Source organism: Carcharhinus amblyrhynchos, unplaced genomic scaffold, assembly GCF_965287045.1.
Source record: "Carcharhinus amblyrhynchos unplaced genomic scaffold, sCarAmb.v2.hapA scaffold_52, whole genome shotgun sequence".
Lineage (NCBI taxonomy): Eukaryota > Metazoa > Chordata > Chondrichthyes > Carcharhiniformes > Carcharhinidae > Carcharhinus > Carcharhinus amblyrhynchos.
In genome coordinates, this window is record NW_027649793.1 from 189,885 (window position 1) to 209,043 (window position 19,159).

General features: G+C 44.7%; 2 protein-coding genes across 2 annotated transcripts in view; both read left to right on the forward strand.

Annotated features, from left to right (window-relative positions):
• Nucleotides 1–19,159, forward strand: part of LOC145337545 (uncharacterized) — a 93,656-nt gene that overhangs the window by 21,000 nt on the left and 53,497 nt on the right. Inside the window, exons 7-10 of the mRNA XM_080182336.1 lie at nt 6,092–6,471; nt 6,830–6,908; nt 11,004–11,429; nt 11,519–11,614. Of these exons, the coding sequence (XP_080038462.1) occupies nt 6,092–6,471; nt 6,830–6,908; nt 11,004–11,429; nt 11,519–11,614 (981 nt within the window). The remainder of the gene's footprint in view (nt 1–6,091; nt 6,472–6,829; nt 6,909–11,003; nt 11,430–11,518; nt 11,615–19,159) is intronic.
• Nucleotides 11,829–18,922, forward strand: LOC145337563 (E3 ubiquitin-protein ligase TRIM69-like). Its single transcript, XM_080182357.1, has 4 exons — nt 11,829–11,941; nt 13,113–13,135; nt 14,111–14,226; nt 16,771–18,922. Exons 1-4 carry the CDS (start codon nt 11,834–11,836, stop codon nt 17,319–17,321), a joined length of 798 nt encoding a protein of 265 aa, XP_080038483.1. The 5' UTR covers nt 11,829–11,833; the 3' UTR covers nt 17,322–18,922.

A 19,159-nucleotide genomic window follows, 5' to 3' on the forward strand; every position in this document is an offset into this window, starting at 1 on the left:
CAGCTCCCTGTTCCCCCACAACCTCAAGACACCTGTCAGTAGAATTGTGATTTCACTCATTCACTCACAAAGTCCGTGTGTACAGCGGCTTGAAAACAGTATCAAATCTAAACTTACCAGGGATACACTCATGTCGCCCTGACATCTGCTTCCAGTGGGGGACTGAACTGGCAGAGAGCTCTTTCAGGCAGAACCAGATGGATGGGCCCACAGGGAAGAGGAGCAGCATGAGAACAACATTTGGCCCTTTGAGACCGCTGTCTAATGCAGATTGAGGACAGATGTTCATGTTAACTGCTCCTGATTGTCAACTGTACATCATATTTGTAGTCCACTTGCTGAGCCTCTCATCTGCACTGTGCGGTGCAACCGCTCTGAACCCACCAATCATAGACACACCTATAGGTCTCAGTCCTAGATTGCCTTAACTTAAGTATGAGACTGTGATCTGCCATTCTGGCTCCCCAGCCAAGGTAAACATTTTCCTGCCTGGGCCTTATAGAGGCCGATGATTGCTGCTGATGCTTCACATCGATAGCCCGGCGCTTCACAGCACAGTCCAGTACACAGGCCCAATCTATTCTCTCCCTCTTTTTCTTTCCTCATGCACCCTTGAATGATGTCCATAGAAATTTGTTTGCCAAATCTTGATATGAGGTCTATTGCCAGCCTTGATAGGCAGATGAACATGACACACAAATCTTCATGTGACATCTGAGAAAGGTTTCAAAACCAGGAGCAGGAGAAAGTCATTTGACCCATTGGGCCTGCTCCACCATTAGATTTCATCGTGCTTGAGCCCCCTCTCAATGTCATAATGCTGCTTTCTCCCCATTCCCCAGGATGCCTTGAGAGTGTAGAAATCTATCTATTTCCTTATTAAACATATGCAGTGATTTTGCCTCCACACCTTCTGTGCTCGAGAATTTCACAGGTTCCCCAAGCTCTGAGTGAAGATGTTTTTCCTCACTGCAGTCCTAAATGGCCTTTGCTACATCATGAGAAGGTGAACTCTTGTGGTTTACCCCCAGCCAGAGGAAATAACATCTCCACATCCAGTCTTTCCAACCCTGTCAGCATTTTATATGTTTCAATAAGTTCCCTCTGAATTTCCTTACTGTGGTGCATACAAGACTAGTCACCAAAATCTCTTCTCATTCAACAATCGGGAATCAAATTGGCGAGCCTCTGCTGCACTCTCTACCTGTTAAGTATGGCTTTATACTGGTAAGGAGACAAAACCTGCACACAATTCTCCAGATGTGGTCACACCAAGGCCGTGTACAGCTGCTATGAGATAACCTTGCTCCGATAGTGAAACTCCTTGCCAATGAAGGCCAGCATAGCATTTGCCATTGTAACTGCTCGGTGCATCTGCATGTTTCCTTTCAATGATTAGTGTGCAAGGGCACCCAGGTCCCTTTGTAAATCATTTCCCAATATTTCACCATTTAAATAATACTCTGCTGCTCTGTTTTTTCCTACTAAAGTGGATAACTTTCCACTTATACAGCTGATTGCAGATCTGCCATATATTTGACCACCCACCCAACTTGTCTCAATCACCCAGATGCCTCTTAACATCTTCTTCACCACTCACATCCCCACCAAGTTTCAGATTGTCAGCAAACTTGGAATATTTGCATTTGAAATGAAAATTGAAAATGCTGAATAAGCTCAGCAGGTCTGGCAGTATCTGTGGTGAGAAGCAGAGTTAAATTTCAGATTTAAACAATCCTGCCCCACAAACTCTGCAGAAATATTGCATTTGGTTCCTTCATCCAAATTATTGATATAGATTGTGAATAGCTGGGCAAGATACTGCAGAAGATGGAAGCCTGGAACAGAAATTAAGGTTAAGGCGCATGGGATACGAGGTCAGGTAGCTAGGTGGATTGAGAACTGGCTGGGTAATAGGAGACAGAGGGTAGTAGTGGAGGGGACTTTGTCCGGCTGGAGGCCAGTGACCAGTGGTGTGCCGCAGGGCTCAGTACTGGGACTTCTCCTCTTTGTAGTCTACATAAATGACTTGGAAGAGAGCGTAGGTGGTGTGATCAGCAAGTTTGCTGACGACACCAAGATGGCAGGGTTGGCGGGTACCAAAGCGGATTGTGAGGTGATACAACAGGATATAGATAGGTTGGTGCATTGGGCAGATAGGTGGCAGATGGAATTTAATCCTGACAAATGCGAGGTGTTGCATTTTGGAAGGAATAATGTAGAGAGGAGCTATGTGATTAAAGGTAGACAAATTAGGAGTATAGATACACAGAGGGACCTGGCAGTGCAGGTTCACAAATCCATGAAGGTTGCAACACAAGTGGAGAATGTTGTCAGGAAGGCTTATGGAATGCTAGCCTTTATAGGAAGGGGTATAGAGTTTAAAAGCTGCCATCTAATGCTTCAGTTGTATAGAACGGTGGTTAGACCTCATTTGGAGTACTGCGTCCAGTTCTGGTCACCTTACTACCGGAAGGACGTGGAGGCTCTGGAAAGGGTGCAGAGGAGGTTTACCAGGATGTTGCCTGGCATGGAGGGGCTGGGGTACGAGGAAAGGTTGGAGAAACTGGGACTGTTCTCCTTGGAAAGACGAAGATTGAGGGGGGACATGATAGAGGTATATAAGATACTGAAGGGAATAGACAGAGTCAATAGTGAGAGACTGCTCCCTAGATTGGTTACAAATACAAGAGGACATGATTTAAGGGTGAGGGGGCAGAGATATAATTTGGATATGAGAGGAAGGTTCTTTACGCAGAGAGTTGTCGGGGTATGGAACGCGCTACTGAGTAGGGTGGTGGAGGCGGGAACGTTGGACTCGTTTAAGGTTCAGTTAGATAGGCACATGAGTGAAACGAGGATGGAGGGTTATGGTAGGGGATATTAAATAAGGGTTAGAACCTCGGGAGACACCGGAAAGGCAGGCTTGTGATTAACGTTTTTGTCTTTTATTCCGCAGGTGGAGGTCCACCTCGTTGTCAAACGAGGGACATGCACACGGTGGGTCGTGCGTGGGCTGCTCTTGGAGGTTCCGGGAGTGGCCTAGTACTTCGTGTCAGTGTGTGTGCTTGATCCTGGACCGGTAGAAGGGCGCCGCAACACCTCGGTGACTAGCACTGCTAGCTGTGCAGATACATGGATTTGGGCCTGTGTCTGTGGGAGTTTGTGCATTCTCCCTGTGGATGCGTGGGTTTCCTCCGGGCGCTCCGGTTTCCTCCCACACCCCAAAGATGTGCTCTTAGGCTGATTGGTTTTACCAAATTGACACTATTCTCCCCTGAATCTGGCGAAGTGGGGGGTTTTATTCGTAGACACACAGGGTAGAATAGGTGTAGGGTGATGCAGCGGCGCGGGCTTGTTGGGCCGAAGGGCCTGTTTCCCGTGCTGGGTTGTTCTTTGTTCTGTTCTTTGTAGAAATGCTGGAAAGACTGAGCCGGTCAGGCAGCATCTGTAAGGAGAAATAGAATTAATGTTGCAGGTTTCAGTGGGTGGCACGGTAGCACAGGGGTTAGCACTGCTGCTTCACAGCTCCAGGGACCTGGGTTTGATTCCCGGCTCGGGTCACTGTGTGGAGTTTGCACATTCTCCTTGTGTCTGCGTCGGTTTCCTCCCACAGTCCAAAGATGTGTGGGTTAGGTTGATTGGCCATGCTAAAATTGCCAGTTAGTGTCCTAAGATGATTAGGTTAGAGGGCGAAGTGGGTAAAATATGTAGGGTCATGGGGGTAGGGCCTGGGTGGGATTGTGGTCGGTGCAGACTTGATGGGCCGAATGGCCTTTTTCTGCACTGTCGGGTTCTATGATTCTAACACAGATGAAAGGTCATCTCGACCTTTTACCATATGAAAAAATGTGGGATTCTCTCTCCCTATAGCCTGTGGATACTGGGACGATTGAAGCTTCCCAGAATATCAAGGGATATTGGAGATAAGGTGGGTAAATGGCAATAAATTAACCATGAAACGCGGAAAAGGGCTGAATGGATCACTGCTATCTTCCTCTGAACAGTTCAGTCAACCCGGTGAGATGTTAAACCAAAAGCAGTGTCTGTCTCAAGTGGATGTTTCAAATGCCAGGGTTAAGAGCAGCAGGGGAGTTTCCCCGGTGCCCTGATCAACATTCCTGCCTGAATCAGCACCGTAAAAAGTCTGACAACACCAGGTTTTAGTCCAACCGATTTATTTGATAATAGACTCACAAGCTTTCGGGTTAGTCCCTTCGTCAGGTGAATGGAGAGTTCTGGCCTCAAACAGAGCATATAAAGCACAGACAGTTTAGAGAGTACTGTCTGTCTCTAAACTGTCTGTGCTTTATATGCTCTGAGGCCAGAACTCTCCATTCACCTGACGAAGGGACTAACCCGAAAGCTTGTGAGTCTATTATCAAATAAATCGGTTGGACTAAAACCTGGTGTTGTCAGACTTTTTACTGTGTTTACGCCAGTCCAACGCCGGCATACCCACATCATGAATCAGCACCATCAAGGAGGAATTACTTGCTCATTCACCTGCTTTCTCTCTCTCTCTCTCTCTCTGGGACCTAGTGTTTTTAAAGTGGCTTCTGCGTTTCCGAGTTAACGGCAGTTCCTGCACTTGTGAGTAATTCATTGCGGGTGCAGTCAGTTTCTGGGATGGTTTGAGACTCTGTGAAGTCGCCTTTCATTGTTACAAAGCGCACCGCTGCCACCTGCTGACAGAATCTTGGTGCTGCAGGAAGTTTCTCTCTGTCGACGCTGCCCAAACCCCTCATTATTTTGTAAGCTTCTGTTCATTCCGCACTCAACAGTCCCGATCTCTTCATCGGCTTTTTTTTAAAAGTCTGTCAAATTCAGACTTTAAATTGATTCTTGGTTAGTGATAATTTGTCATTTAAGAAGGGAATTCAAATGTTATTGCACGCCTTGTGTGTCGAAGGTTTTCTTGATTTCACTTCTTGAAGCTCTCCCTCTCATCTTTATGCAGTAAGAAGTCTCACAACACCAGGTTAAAGTCCAACAGGTTTATTTAGTGGCAAAAGCCACGAGCTTTCGGAGCGCTTGCTGCTCTTTCATCAGGTGACGAAAGACTTTAACCTGGTGTTGTGAGATTTGTTACTGTGTTTACCCCAGTCCAACGCCGGCATCTCCACATCTCATCTTTATACCATGCACCCTCTCATCTGCTCCCTCGTCCGAGAAGGAGCAAAATAGTTTCTCTCCATCTACCCTGTTGTCAATATAGGTATCCTAAAGCGATGCAGAATGGAGCAATGAGGAATAGGAGTAGTGATTCAATCACAGACCCTTCCGTCTGAACCAGAAAGTCCCTTTCGAGGATTTGGCAACCAGAGCAGGGGGTTTATGGATTGATATTCCTTCTTATACTTCCACCCTATTTTCCAAAGTGAAATAGTGTATGAAGATATGAAACGTCATTTGAAGATATTGAGGTGGAGAAACAATTTCTATCGATTTAATTATTAACAACGTGGAAAGAAATAAATTGCCTTTAAACACTTGCATTTGTGACCAAATTTAGAATTGCAGGCTCAGATAAACAACAGTCTGACAGATGTTAAACCGTTTTGTTGACAAAAGCAATCTGGAGTAATTTGAAGAAGCTGAATTCTTTAATGTCTCACACAGACTCAGCTGTCTGGCAGAATCAGATCCCAACGCTCATGCACCACGATTGTATGCAGAACATGCGGCTCCCTATATCTTCTGGGACTCTGAACTCTCCTCCTGGTCGTCCCGAGGGCAGTCACTCAGCACTCGCCAACATTCACTGCCTGATGAAATTTACAGGCTTTGTAGAACAAGAAAAAACTGACCATCAAACTAAATTTGGAAATACAATTCGAGAACAGTGATTCAATTTATAAACTAAATGATTTAAAATCAAATCAAATGATGTGATACAATTAATACACTAAATTTACAAAAACACGGTCGAGGACGGCATTGGATAATGAGTGTTTCTCACGAATCCGTTTTTAATAATTTAATGATATTGATTAAGAGACATTAACGTCCTTCCAAATTGTTCTAAGTCAATGGCGGATTACGATACCCAAAATGCTCAGGATGAGTGAATACGATCTATCGCCATCAGAAAGCTGAAACTTTCGGGGTGGAGCAGCTCAGTGGGGTCGGAGTGCAGGCTCAGCAACAACGAGAGCACCCCTCTGGGCCCAGTCTGAGCCGCAAGGCCCAACGAGTGCCCCGGGGGAGATCGGTAACCATAAAGCGATGGGGCAGCACCTTCCCCATCCGAGCCGCCGCTTCCCGGATTCTCCTCCCCTTTTCATTGAGTCGGACTCACAACAAAGGAGCCGATCGGAACGGCCGGCCCAAGGGAGCATGCGCACTATCATCAATACGGGGCGAAGGGAACCTGTTGGATAGAGTGGTTTCTGGGGCGCGGAGCATTGTGGGATTTAATATCGCCATTACTCAACAGATTTGGTATGGTTTATTGCAGCCTGACGGAAGGTGTGTTTCTCTCCACAGATGTTGCCTGAGGTGCTGAGTATTTGGGCGGCACAGTGGCACAGTGCCAGCGACCCGAGTTTGATTCCTTGCTTGGATCACTGCCTGTGCGGAGCTTGCATGTTCTCCCTGTGTCTGCGTGGGTTTCCTCCGGGTTCTCCGATTTCCTCCCACAGTGCAAAGGACGTGCTGGTCACGTACATTTGGCCGTGCTAAATTCCCACCCTGTGTACCCGAACAGACACCAGAGTATGGCGACTGGGGGACTGGGATACAGTAACTTCATTGCAGCGTTACTGTAAGTCTACTTGTGACAAAAAAATTAACTTAACTATTTCCAGGATTTTCTCTTTCATCTCAGATTTCCAGTATCCTCACCATTTATCCCTTGTAATATTGCCAATGTTGCTCACAGAACCGACGCGAGAAACACAGCCAAAGTAAGTGCTGATTGTTACCAGACAAGAACGGTGAGCGCAGAATTGTCTTTTGTGTAAGTTGCATCAGTTTAAATCTGAGTGGAGATGGCAGGAAATCCGTTGATTTCAAAGTTGCGCGCTCTCAGCCCAGTGGAGCTCAATAAATTCCAGCGTGGGATTGCTAAGAAATGTAGATTCTCGAGGAGTTTATTTGCTAAAACTATTTGATACGTGGAGTGCCATGTAGAAGCTAACTTTCCTTCTGCAGCAACTACCCAACAATGACCACTACTATCTCAAAGATAACAGCAACTGACACATGGGAGTACCACAATTGGAAGTTGTCCTTCATGTCACTCTCCATTCTGACTTGGAAATAAATTGCTCTTCCGTCAGTGCCACTGGGTCGAAATCCTCGGACGCACTCCTGAGCAGCACAGACGGTTTACCGACAGAAAATGGACTGCAGCGACTGAAGAAGACAGATCACTGTCACCTTCTCAGGATGGGCAATGTCTGCATGGATTTCCTCCCTATGCAATAAATATTGTCCTAGCCTAGCGACGCCACATCCAGTCTTAGTTGTTTTCTTGTCTGTATTCTGACTCTGCGCAGTCCTCCAGTCACTGTGTATGAAGTGAGAATATTTTTTTAAAAAGTAAATCACGTTCTGCTACGTGCAAATCGTTCCTTTCTAAATTGTTCCCATCTAAACCGTTGTAAAAGGAGTTTCCAAAATACATCACTATCAATCCAATCCAGTCCAGGGTGACACAGAGGCACAGTGATTCACACTGATGCCTCAAAGCGCCAAGGATGCGGTGCTTCAATGGCAGTGCTCCCATGTGTCAGTTGCTGTTACCTTCGACACGGTAGTGGTTATGTGTTGGGAAGTTGCTGCAGAGGGAAACTTGGCTCCGGAAGGTCTCAGCAATCCCCATCCCACAGCTTTCCTCTCCCTTGCTGAACATGTCCTCTCTCTCAAAACAATTCTCCTTTAAGAGATCTCACTTCCTGCAACTAAAAGTAATGACTTTAAATTATTATTTCACATTGGAATGTATCTACTCTGTATATTCTGAAATATTCCTTTAAAGATCTGCCACCACCTCTGGGGATCTATCTTTTAAGCACATTTGCTATTTATCATTTTCTAGCTCTGCTTCCATTACTACATGACTGCCCTTATTTATGGTTAAAACACGAAACTTTGGTGCACTCTTCTATCCCCAAAACTGAATTTAAATTTCAAACGTGTCATGGTTGCTGCTATCTGGAGATACCTTCATTATGGAGTTCATCAATGAACATTTTCTCCCTGCAGTATACCAACACGAGTATAGCTTGCCCTCTGGTTGGTTCCACGATGTACTGTTCTAAGAAATTATCCCACAATTATTATATGAACTTTTCAGCTCTGCCAATTTTTCTCATCCACTGTTTTCAATCTCATTGGAGATTCAAAACATCCCTGATTATTATAACACCGTTCTGACAAGCTCTCATTATCTCTTCTTTTATCGACTGACCGACTGAGTAGTACCAATTACGGGGCCGTACACCACTCCCACAAATGACTTTCACATTTATAATTTCTCACCACAATGAAAGTTATATTTACACCCTGAGTTGCAGACCTTAGGTCAACCCTCTCTAATGTGCATCATTTATTTAGCGAGCTACCTCTCCAGATTTTCTCAACTTCCTATCCTTCCCACATATCACATTGCCTTTCCATTCGATGTCATCCTGTCGCCATATCTTTGCAAGTATCAGATCATACTTATTCATTTATATTCGTGCTTTCAGCTCATCTGTTTGTCTTAGATGCGACGTACAGAGCCTTACGTTTTGCCATTTTATTATTTTTATAGCATCTAGTCGTATCTGCTGGTTTACTTTTAATTTGTTGTCTCTGCTCCTTCCTGTCACGGTCTATCAGTTCGGATATTAATACTTTTCCTGCCCTGTCTCCACTCTTTGGTATATCAGAACTTCCCAAATTCGATCCATTGCCCCTATATTTAGCTTAAAACTCTCTCTCTCTCTGCTTCCCTTATTATGCAGCTTGGTAAAACATCAGCCCCAGCACAATTCAGGTGTGGGCAGTCCCAACGGAACAGATCCCACTTTTCCCAGTACTGCTGCCAGTGTCCACTCAAAGGGTGGTGAATCTCTGGAATTCTCTGCCCGTTGAAGTGGTGGAGGCTACCTCGCTAAATATTTTTAAGACGCGGGTTGATGGGTTTTTGATAAGAGAGGGGATTAAGGGTTATGGGGAGAGGGCGGGAAAGTGGAACTGAGCCACGACAGATCAGCCATAATCTTATTGAATGGCGGGGCAGGCTCGAAGGGCTAGACGGCCTCCTCCTGCTCCTATTTCTTATGTTCTTATGTCCCATGAATTGAAACCGACTTCTCCCATACCGGTCTTTGGGCTTTGCATTCATCTCCCCATTCTTATTTACTCTGTGCCTATCTGCATATGGCTCACACAATAAAGCAGAAATTGTTACGTTTGAAGTTTGTGCCTTAATTTGATGCCCAGCTCCTCATGCTGACGAAGCAGAAAGCCTTTCCTCATCCTGCCTATGTCATTGGTACCTCCATGGAGCACGACCACTGAATCTGCAAGTTTCTTTCCTGCCCCGAGCAGATGTCCGGTTCGCTGTTACTGGGCAGGAAGCACATCCAACTGAATTGTGTCCCTTTGCTGCGGTGAAAAGTGTCCATTCACCTCGCTCTGCTGCTCTACTACATACTGATGTGCTCCCTTCACATTTGAATGGCACCTTGCTCCCCTGCCCAGAAGCCTATCCTCGGTCACGTTGGTTCCAATGAGCCCAACGCAAACTGGACGAGCAGCATCTCATCATCCGATTGAGCAGGTCGGCACTCAACATTGAATTCAATAATTTTGCACTATAACCGTTCTCCGCCATTGTGAATATTTTTAAACCTGTAAACCGCCCCCCCCCCCTACCCGCCCGTCTACCAGGCCATCCGTCACTCGTTCTTTAGCATTATTTTCAGTAAGGACACTGACTTCTGTTCTTCCATTAACATTTTCTGCTATATTACCTTAACACCGCTGTCAGTTCTTCGTGTTGTCCATCACACTGCCTCTGTCTCGCACCCTAAACACATGTGCACTACAATCTCTCCGAGCCCCCACCTCTTTGGCTGTCCATCTGCTCCAGCTGCCCCTCTCTCTCTTAAACAACATATAACCCATCACATTTCTCACCGACTCGAAGAGTTAACTCTCTTTCTCTCTGCACAGATGCTGCCGGACTTGCTTTCGCGGCACTTTCTGATTTTATTTCTGTAGACTTGTTCTGCAAATAAACATTCCAAGAACTGGGCGGTAAGCGTCTCCCCCTTAGAGCTCCCTGTCAGCTGTGGATCAGCTCTGGGTCAAAAAGTGCTGGGATCGAATCTCACTCCAGATACCTGGGACATCACCAAGGTTTGTTATGAGATTCTGTTCTTACGTTAACCCATATGTATTCCGACTTTGCAGTGATCACCCCGCTGTCAAAAACCTCATTGGTTTTCAGGCGCTGTGGGTGTCCCCGGGTTTGGGGACACGCACCATAAAAACACAACACTTAACTTTGTAACCAATAAAACCGAAAATCACAGCCACAACTCACCTAAATATATTTCTAGTATTTGTCATTTTCTTGACAAGGGCAGCACTCTCTGCTCCAGGAGGGGCTGTACATACATTCATACAATTCCTTGCATGGATCTGGAACATTCACCGTGTTTCCCCACAGGGTTTGTAATCGGCAGCGAGTTCAGACTGGAGAACAATGCAATGGGGTCTCCATCCCGCCCATCCCCGTCTCCTCCCTCTCTCTCGCTCCACTGTCACCATTCTCCAGTGTCCAACTCACCCCCGAAAGAGTTCAATGATTCCTCTCTCGGCTCGAACCCTGTTTCTCCTTCACACTGAGCGAAGAGTTAACAACCCGCCTGACAGTCGAGAGGACAGAGATTAATTTATAATCATATTTCCCTGTATATTACAGTGAACGTCATCCGGAAACCGCGGACCTGAAGGTGTTCAGGAATGCAGGCACATCCCACAGTTAAACCGGTTTGAATCAGGAAGTGCTGAGAGTGAACATGGCTTCGAAGCAGCTGGTTAAGAGTTTGAGTGAGGAGACAACTTGCCCCATTTGTTTCGATATCTTCACTGATCCGGTAACACTGGATTGTGGCCATAACTTCTGCCGCTCCTGTATCACCCAGTGTTGGGGAAAGGATATAACCTCCTGTCCGGAATGTAGAGAGGAGTTTCCGGAAAGAAACCTCAGGGTAAATTGGGCCTTAGCGAATCTGGCCGAGCAAACTCGACAATTGAAGCTGAATCCGAAAGAGGAGGAAAGTAAATTTCACTGTGGGGAACATCGGGAAGAACTGAAGCTGTTTTGTGAAACTGACCAGAAATTGATCTGTTACACTTGTAGAGATTTGCAGGAACACAAATCTCACAACTTCATGGAGATTAACGAGACTGTTGAAAAATACAAGGTAAAAGGGGAAATATTTATAAACTGACGTTTTCATCGCATTTTCCTGCTCTGACCTTTTCATTCTGTGATTTTCTCTCCCAATCCCAGGATCAGCTCAAATCTTCCTTAGATTTTCTCACAGAGAAGAAATTGGCAATTCTAGAAACAGAACAGAAACAGCAACGAAAGATTTTTGAAGTTAGGGTAAGGTCTCTCTGTGCTGATTTTCTGGGATCTCGGTTAGTTTTGTTCCCTTTATCGAGGGACATTAATTATGTTTCACATTTCATTGGGTAGGAACAGTCGAGCAGTCTGCAGACGCACATCACATCCGAGTTCACTAAAATGCACCAGATTCTCACTGAGAAAGAGCAGCGATTACTCAGAGATCTCAGGGAAGAAGAGGAGTTGATTCTAGAATCAATGGAGAGAAACCTTCGAGAGATTCAGGAGAATTTAAGTTCTATCGAGGAGAAACTCTCAAAGTTGCAGAAACAGATGGAGCAAAAAGACGAGCTGATATTTCTGAAGGTGAGGGAATATATTGTGGCTCAGTTCAGGGAAACTTCACACAGTCACGAAATAACTGACGATAACTGTGAAATTAATATAGAATTTATGGAAAAAATAGAAAGCGAGTGAAACAATTTTTGACAATTCTTATTCTCTGCAGTTGTCACAGTATTAATCCCTCGTCACTGCCAGCAAAATTTCAGGAATACCAGCAACTTCCCCGGAATGAGTTGTCCTGACCTGGACATTGGGTTCCGATTATTTCCTGGTGCCTTTAGTGCCATTTTCTACTGGAATTGACATTGTAATTCAGTTCCTCACAGCACCGGGGACCCGGGTTCTATTCCTGCCCTGGCTGAATGGGTGGACTTTGCAAGTTCTCCCCGTGTCTGCGTGTGTTTCCTCAAGGTGCTCTGGTTTCCGCCCACACTCCAAAGATATGCAGGTTAGGCTGATTGGCCATCGTCAATTACACCTTCGTGTCCCAAGGTTAGGGGTTTAGCGGCGTAGGTACGTTTTGTTATGGAATAAACTTGTGTAAGAATTCATGTAGTCCCAATGGCCCGAATGACCTCCTTCTGCACTGTGCATTCTTTATGATTCCCTGATTCGATGTTGTGGGTTTGTCTAATACAGTGGGTGAGAGAGTCATTCGTCTTAACTGGGATCTAGAATCTTATATTATCAACTCTACAGCACACAGGGGGAAAAAATCCTTTTACCTAGTCTGTGCTGGCTCAGTGAAAGAGCTTTCCAATTAGGTCCACTCCCACATCTCTTTACTCTGATTGGAAACAAATGGTTCCTTAACAAATATATCAAAGTACTTCTCAAAATTATCATTGAATCAGTCTTCTCCTTCATGTCAATCAGTTAGCACGTTGCAGATTATCACAACTCACTGGATAAAAGAAAATTTCCTGTCTTGCTGTCCAATTATCTGGAATATTTGTAAACCTACCCCTCCGCAACCCCCCACCCCCCACCTCCAATCTCTGTGTTACCGGGTTCTGCTTCAATTGTAGTACTTTGTTTATGTTGTCTTTCCACATTCTTCTTTGCAAAATGTATCGCATTACACTTCCGTACTAAATCATATCTGCTCTGTGTCTGCTCATTTCTCCACCCTGTCTATCTCCTCCTGAAATCTGGTACTATCAGCCTCAATGTTTGTGTTTATATATTTCAGGAGGAGGCTTGTCGAAAGAGAAGGTAGGACATTCTTTTTACTAAAACTTTAAAAAGGTTTGGTGATAAACATTCAGAATTGTGTTGCAACGATTCGGACTTCTTTCCTTTTCTCAGTGCCTAAATTATATTCTTGATTTTCCACTCACAAAGTCACGCTGATTGTTCCTAATCAGTCCTTTCCTCTCTAAATGTCTGCAGGTCCTGTCTTTCTGCATACCTTCTAACAACTTACCCACCACAGACCTTCGGCTCTTCGGCCTGTAATTCCCACGCTTTTCCCTGCGGCCCTTCTTAAACAAGTGAGTGTGTCTGAAGCTTGGTGGATGGCCAATTTGCCATTCTCCAAATTTCAGAGTCACTCATTCAATCCCACACACACACACTCATTTCCACACACACACACACAAAATCCCATACACATTCACTCACTCCCCCACACACACACTCACTCACTCACTCACTCTCTCTCTCTCTCACACACACACACACACACACACACACACTCAATCCCACACACACTCACTCACTCACTCACACATACACACACACACACTCACTGTCAGATCCACACATGCACTCCCACACACACTCACTCCCACAATACTCACTCCCCCACACACTCCCCACCATCAACACGACTACATACACTCAGTCATCTCCACTAATGTTCATACACACACTCACTTACTCACTCCCACATGCTCCCTCATACATACACACTTGGTCAGATCCCACTTGTGATAGTGTGGTCACTAATCTGTTATCAGACTATGAACCGTTCTCTTCACATGAGTGTTTTCATTCTGTGTTTTAGTATTTCCAACTTATGTTTTGCTCAGTTATAGGCACAAGATTAATCTTTCAGTTTGGGATACATTCTCTCCAACAGGAAGAGTGCTGGCAGTTGGGAATGTTGGAATAGCTTAAACATTGAAATCCTTACTAAAATATTGTAACGAAGATGAATTTTTCCACATCATTTCGTTACATTTACAGGATCAGTGATGAATTTCAGCAACTCTGTGTAACAGATGCCGGCCTGTCTATTGGAAAGTTCAGAGGTCCTTTACAGTACACAACGTGGAGGGACATGATCAACTCCATTAACCCCGGTAAAACACTGATTTTTCCTGATTATAAATCCAGATGTGAAGGGACTAAAGGGTGTGCGAGGTCCCGGATTAAATGCTCACATTTCCGCTTGTTAATTCCTAGAATCTGTCCATTGTCATATTTTGCTTCCTGTGGGTTGCTCTGGGTAAGTGTCTGAAGCCATCATGTGTCAAATTAGTGAGGAGTAGTTCTGCTGACTTTTTCAGCATCCTATATCAGGAAGACATCAAAGCATGAGAGAACCTGAGCCAACTGGAACTAACCTGTAATGATGAATGAGACACATTAGACAAGTGAAGGAGATGAAGAAACTGCGAGTCTAAAATAAATAAGAAGTGTGATGATTTTATTGAGGAATCGAAGCATGCTGGAGAAGATAAACATCTACAGGTTTAACACAGTCACAGCGTCAATAACAAACTAAGGATATCCTTAACCTGGCAATAGGGAAGGTGATGAGTCCATTTATATTGAGTGAGTTTGATTTTATGAGTGACTCCAGAGATCAAGCAATTTGTGAAAGCAATGCTCTCTCTTTGATCAGAGGTCCAATCAAACACCGAGGTCGGGCTTCAGTTACAGTTTTGCTGGCCAGTTTTCCACGGGTTTGCAGTGAGGGGAAGTGCTTGGCAGTCCTTGAGGAAAGGGCGAAGTAGAGAAAATCCAGCGACAACCCGGGGTGGGGTGTAGGTGGTGCCACGATTATGGAATATGTTGGGTGGGATGACGAGACAGGAAGTAACATAGCGGCGAACAGCTTTGTGAGCAAATAACTTACCTTTTGGTCACATTGACATCATTGCAAAAGAAAAAAAGAGGAATTTTCTCTGTTTTAACGTCGGATATTAGAAATCAATTTGCGAATTGTAAAGGCCCTGAAACAGCATGATGATGTTGTTTTCGGTATAAATATTGAGCAGGAAACAGAGGGAGACTCCTTAAATCATTTCCGATGGGAGTTTCCAGTGGTCTCTTTCAGACCAGTGATTAAACCATTGTATAGACTGTTCCTCTGGGTGGGGCATCACCATTCAAAGGAAGATCTAGATTGTATTGAGTCTCCAGTTATAGCAAATGTCTCCAGTTTGGATAGAGAATGAGGCTTCTCCTTGTGTTTAGTGTAGAAACACTGGATAACTAATTTGTTGCTGCCACGTAATTGTGGGTGTTTGATGACATTTGTGGGAAGCAGGTAGGGAGTACTGTGTGTGAATTTAGTCTCAGGGTTTCTCCGATTAAGGTTTAAATCGGGGAGATTCTGCAACGTAAATCATTCCCAGCCATTTTATCTGGAGGGTATCAAAGTGAATGTGTAAGTGTAAACGTTGTTTATCTCGCTGGCGTATTTTGAAGAGATTACAGAGAGGGTCGATGAGGATAGCGCTGTAGATGTGGTGAACAGTAAATTGACTTCAAAAAAGCGTTTGGAGAAATAGTTTCGTCAGAAAAATTATTGCTAACAGAATATAACGGACAATGTAGACAGGAATGAAAAAGTGGCTGAGCGTCAGGAGACAGCAGTTGTCAATAGATGTTTTTCAGGCTGCAGGAATGTTTATAGTGGACGTCCCCAGAGGTCAGGATTATGTCCCTTGCTCTTCTTGAAATATATTAATGATCTATATCTTGGTCTACAGGGCACAATTTCAACATATCTGCATGTTGTGAAGCTTGGGAGTTTTGTGAACTGTGAGGTTAATCGTGGAAAACTTCAAAAGGGCATGAAAATAGTGGAATGGATGCACATGTGAAAGACGAAACTAAATGCAGAGAAATGTGATGTGATTCGTTTTGCTAGAAAGAACAAAGACAACATAAAAAAAATCAATTATGAAGAAGTTGAAGGAGCAGAGTGTTATGGGTGAACATGTGCATAGGTAATTACAGGTGACAGGACATGCCGAGAGTGTGGCTCATAAAGCATACTATCCTAGACTTAGTGAAAATCTCCCGTGAAAAAAGCCTTATTGCATGATTGACATATAATGAACGTTGTAAATATTGACTGCAATTGTACATGTAATGGGTAACATTCATTATTGGAACAAACTGATTTTTTTGCACTTAATGTACTGTCAACTTTCAAGAGTAATCGAATATGCTGTTATAAATGTTAGGTAACAAATATTTTGAGAAAAGTGATACGGTTTTGTTTGGCTGCTTCTTGACATCCACAGGGCAGTTTTTCTAATGTTGGCAGAACTCCCTCGTGAGGAGGAGTTTGCAGTATTAACTGGACAGGTTGTTTCTCTGGTGTTGCTGCTTCAGAGGTTCATGCTGAGTGATCCGTCCTGTTTTATTTTAATCACTCTTATTGTAGCGGTTTGACACAACGATAACTGGGCCATTTCTGATGGCAGGGAAAAGTCACCCACATTGTTCAGGGTCTGGACTCACCGGCAGAGTAGAGCAGATTTCAATAGAATGGAATATCCGGTGCGTGACGGAACAAATGTTAATCCACCTGTTCTGTGCTGCCATCTATTTCCAATTTTACCCCCTCTCTCTAAATCACTGACTGTGTCGTTTTAACTTTCCCCCAGCTCCAGCCTCTCTGACTCTGGATCCGAACACAGCGAATCCCCGGCTCATCCTGTCTGAGGACCGGACCAGTGTGAGACTCGGAGACAAACGGCAGCCGCTCCCTGACACCCCGGAGAGGTTTGATCCCTTGGAATATATCCTGGGATCAGAAGGATTCACATCAGGGAGACATTACTGGGAGGTGGGGATGGGGGAGAAGACAGAGTGGGAAGTCGGAGTGGCCCGAGAGTCTGTGGACAGGAAAAGAGTAATCCTCCTGAGCCCTGAGCCCGGGTTCTGGCTAATGGGGCTGATACCTGCAAGAGGCCATTTCGCCATCAACTCCCCGCATGAGATACCCCTCACCCCAAGTGTGAATCCCCGGAAGATCGGGGTTTTCCTGGACTATGAGGGTGGACAGGTGTCATTTTACAATGCGGACAACATGTCCCATCTCCACACTTTCACCCACACTTTCACTGAGAGAATCTTTCCCATCTTCAGTCCGGGATCAAACATCGGTGATTATAACCCAACACCGCTGACAATCTGCGGCATTAAATGTCTCTAACAGATCCATCCCATCATTTCACACCGTCTCCCTGCCTCCTGCCAGTGTGGGTCTCAGTCACGTGTGGAGACAGAAGCCAGGTTAACATATTCTGGGTATAAACCCTGTATGAGAACTGGGAACTGAAAGATCAGCAAGGACTCCTGTAGGGCTGGGGGAAAGAAGGAAACACAGTAAAAAGTCTGACAACACCAGGTTTTAGTCCAACCTATTTATTTGATAATAGACTCACAAGAAGGAAAGGAAGGGAAGAAACAAACAGAAGTTCATTGTCGAGAGAAACTCACTGGTTTGAATGAGCTGTGAACTGCAGGAACCCTGTGACCTTCCTGCTTGTAATGTTGCTCTAATGGCGGTAGATGGCGATAGATCACCGTGTTTGAGATGAATCAGTGCAGTGATTCTCAAACTGGGGACTGGGGAATCTTTACAGGAATCAAGGAAACAATTCCTTTGGAGGATGAAAGCCAAAAAGAGGAACATAAGGGGGAAGAGGAAACGAAAGTAAAAAATCGCAGACGTTCCAGTTCATATGTATTGGTCGGTTTTGAGGGACAAAGAGACAGACAAAGACATAAAGGGGTGCGTAAGAGAGTGACGAAAAAACACCATGTCCCGCTTTGTATAAATTCCCAGTTGTCAGTATTGTTCTCTGAGAACACCTGTCAGGATTTCCATCCCAATCTTCCCAAATTCCCTCCATTCTTCAGTGTGATTGACATTTGGGCTGCCATGGTTTTCAGCGGTGAGTCTGACATTTACTTTGGGTAGGAGGGGAGGGGAGGGGAGGTGGGAGAGCAGCTGCTGCTGTGATATTCGGCTGTCTTGACTTTGAGCTCAGGCAGTGAACAAGTGCCGTTATCATGCTGCCTGGCCTGCTGAGTAATTCCATCATTTTCTGACTGTCAGTTTGACTGACTTCAAACATGGGGTATGTTTCAGTAATGTAACTTTCTTTCATGATTAATCAACAGTGGCAAACTGGACTGCGTTTGTAATGGTCTGTGAAAATGGTCTGCCCAGAATGTAATGTCTAATTCTGTACTCCAACAAAATTGAGGGGAAGGAAAGCTGGGTGTTTATGGGAGGTTTTATTTCACATTAAAATAGGAGCCTGCTTTTAGTCTCTTTAAACACTAAGTTTCCTGAGGCAACACATTCCAAGCCCACTGCCGCTACCACCCAGAAGGACAAGGGCAGCAAATCGCTGGGAACACAACACCACAACCTGGCAGTTCCCCTTCAAGTCACTCACCATCCTGACTTGGAGATATATCGTCACTTCTTCACTGTCGCTGGGTCAAAGTCCTGCAACACACTCCACAACAGGACTGTGGGTGTATCTCAGGGACCACAACGGTTCGAAAAATGCAGCTCAACACCTTCTTCCCGAGGGCTGGGAATAAATCTTGGCCTCGACAGCGATGGTCACATTCCATAAATGAATGGAAAAAAAAGAAAAAGATGTGACACTGCTGTGAATACTGATTTGACAGTCTGTCTGTGTTGACCATGATGTGTGAACTGATTGGATTTGTATGACATTAACACACAATGTTTAACCAGTAGAAAAACAGTTCAGTTGCTGTACTGGAATGTTAGTGAGGTCACAGTTATCATTTATCTCTGGTTTGTCCGGCCTGTCTCACCACTGACCACATCAGTGAATTGGCCTTGAAATCTGTAATGATTTATTATTGAAGCACTCTATCTATGAAAGCCTTTGATATTGTGGCTGTTATTAAACATTATAATTTACACTGCGAATCCAGATACATTTCTGAAGAATCAAAGGTGACAGGAGGGAAAAAGCTTTTTATTAAGGGGCAGCGTTTCTA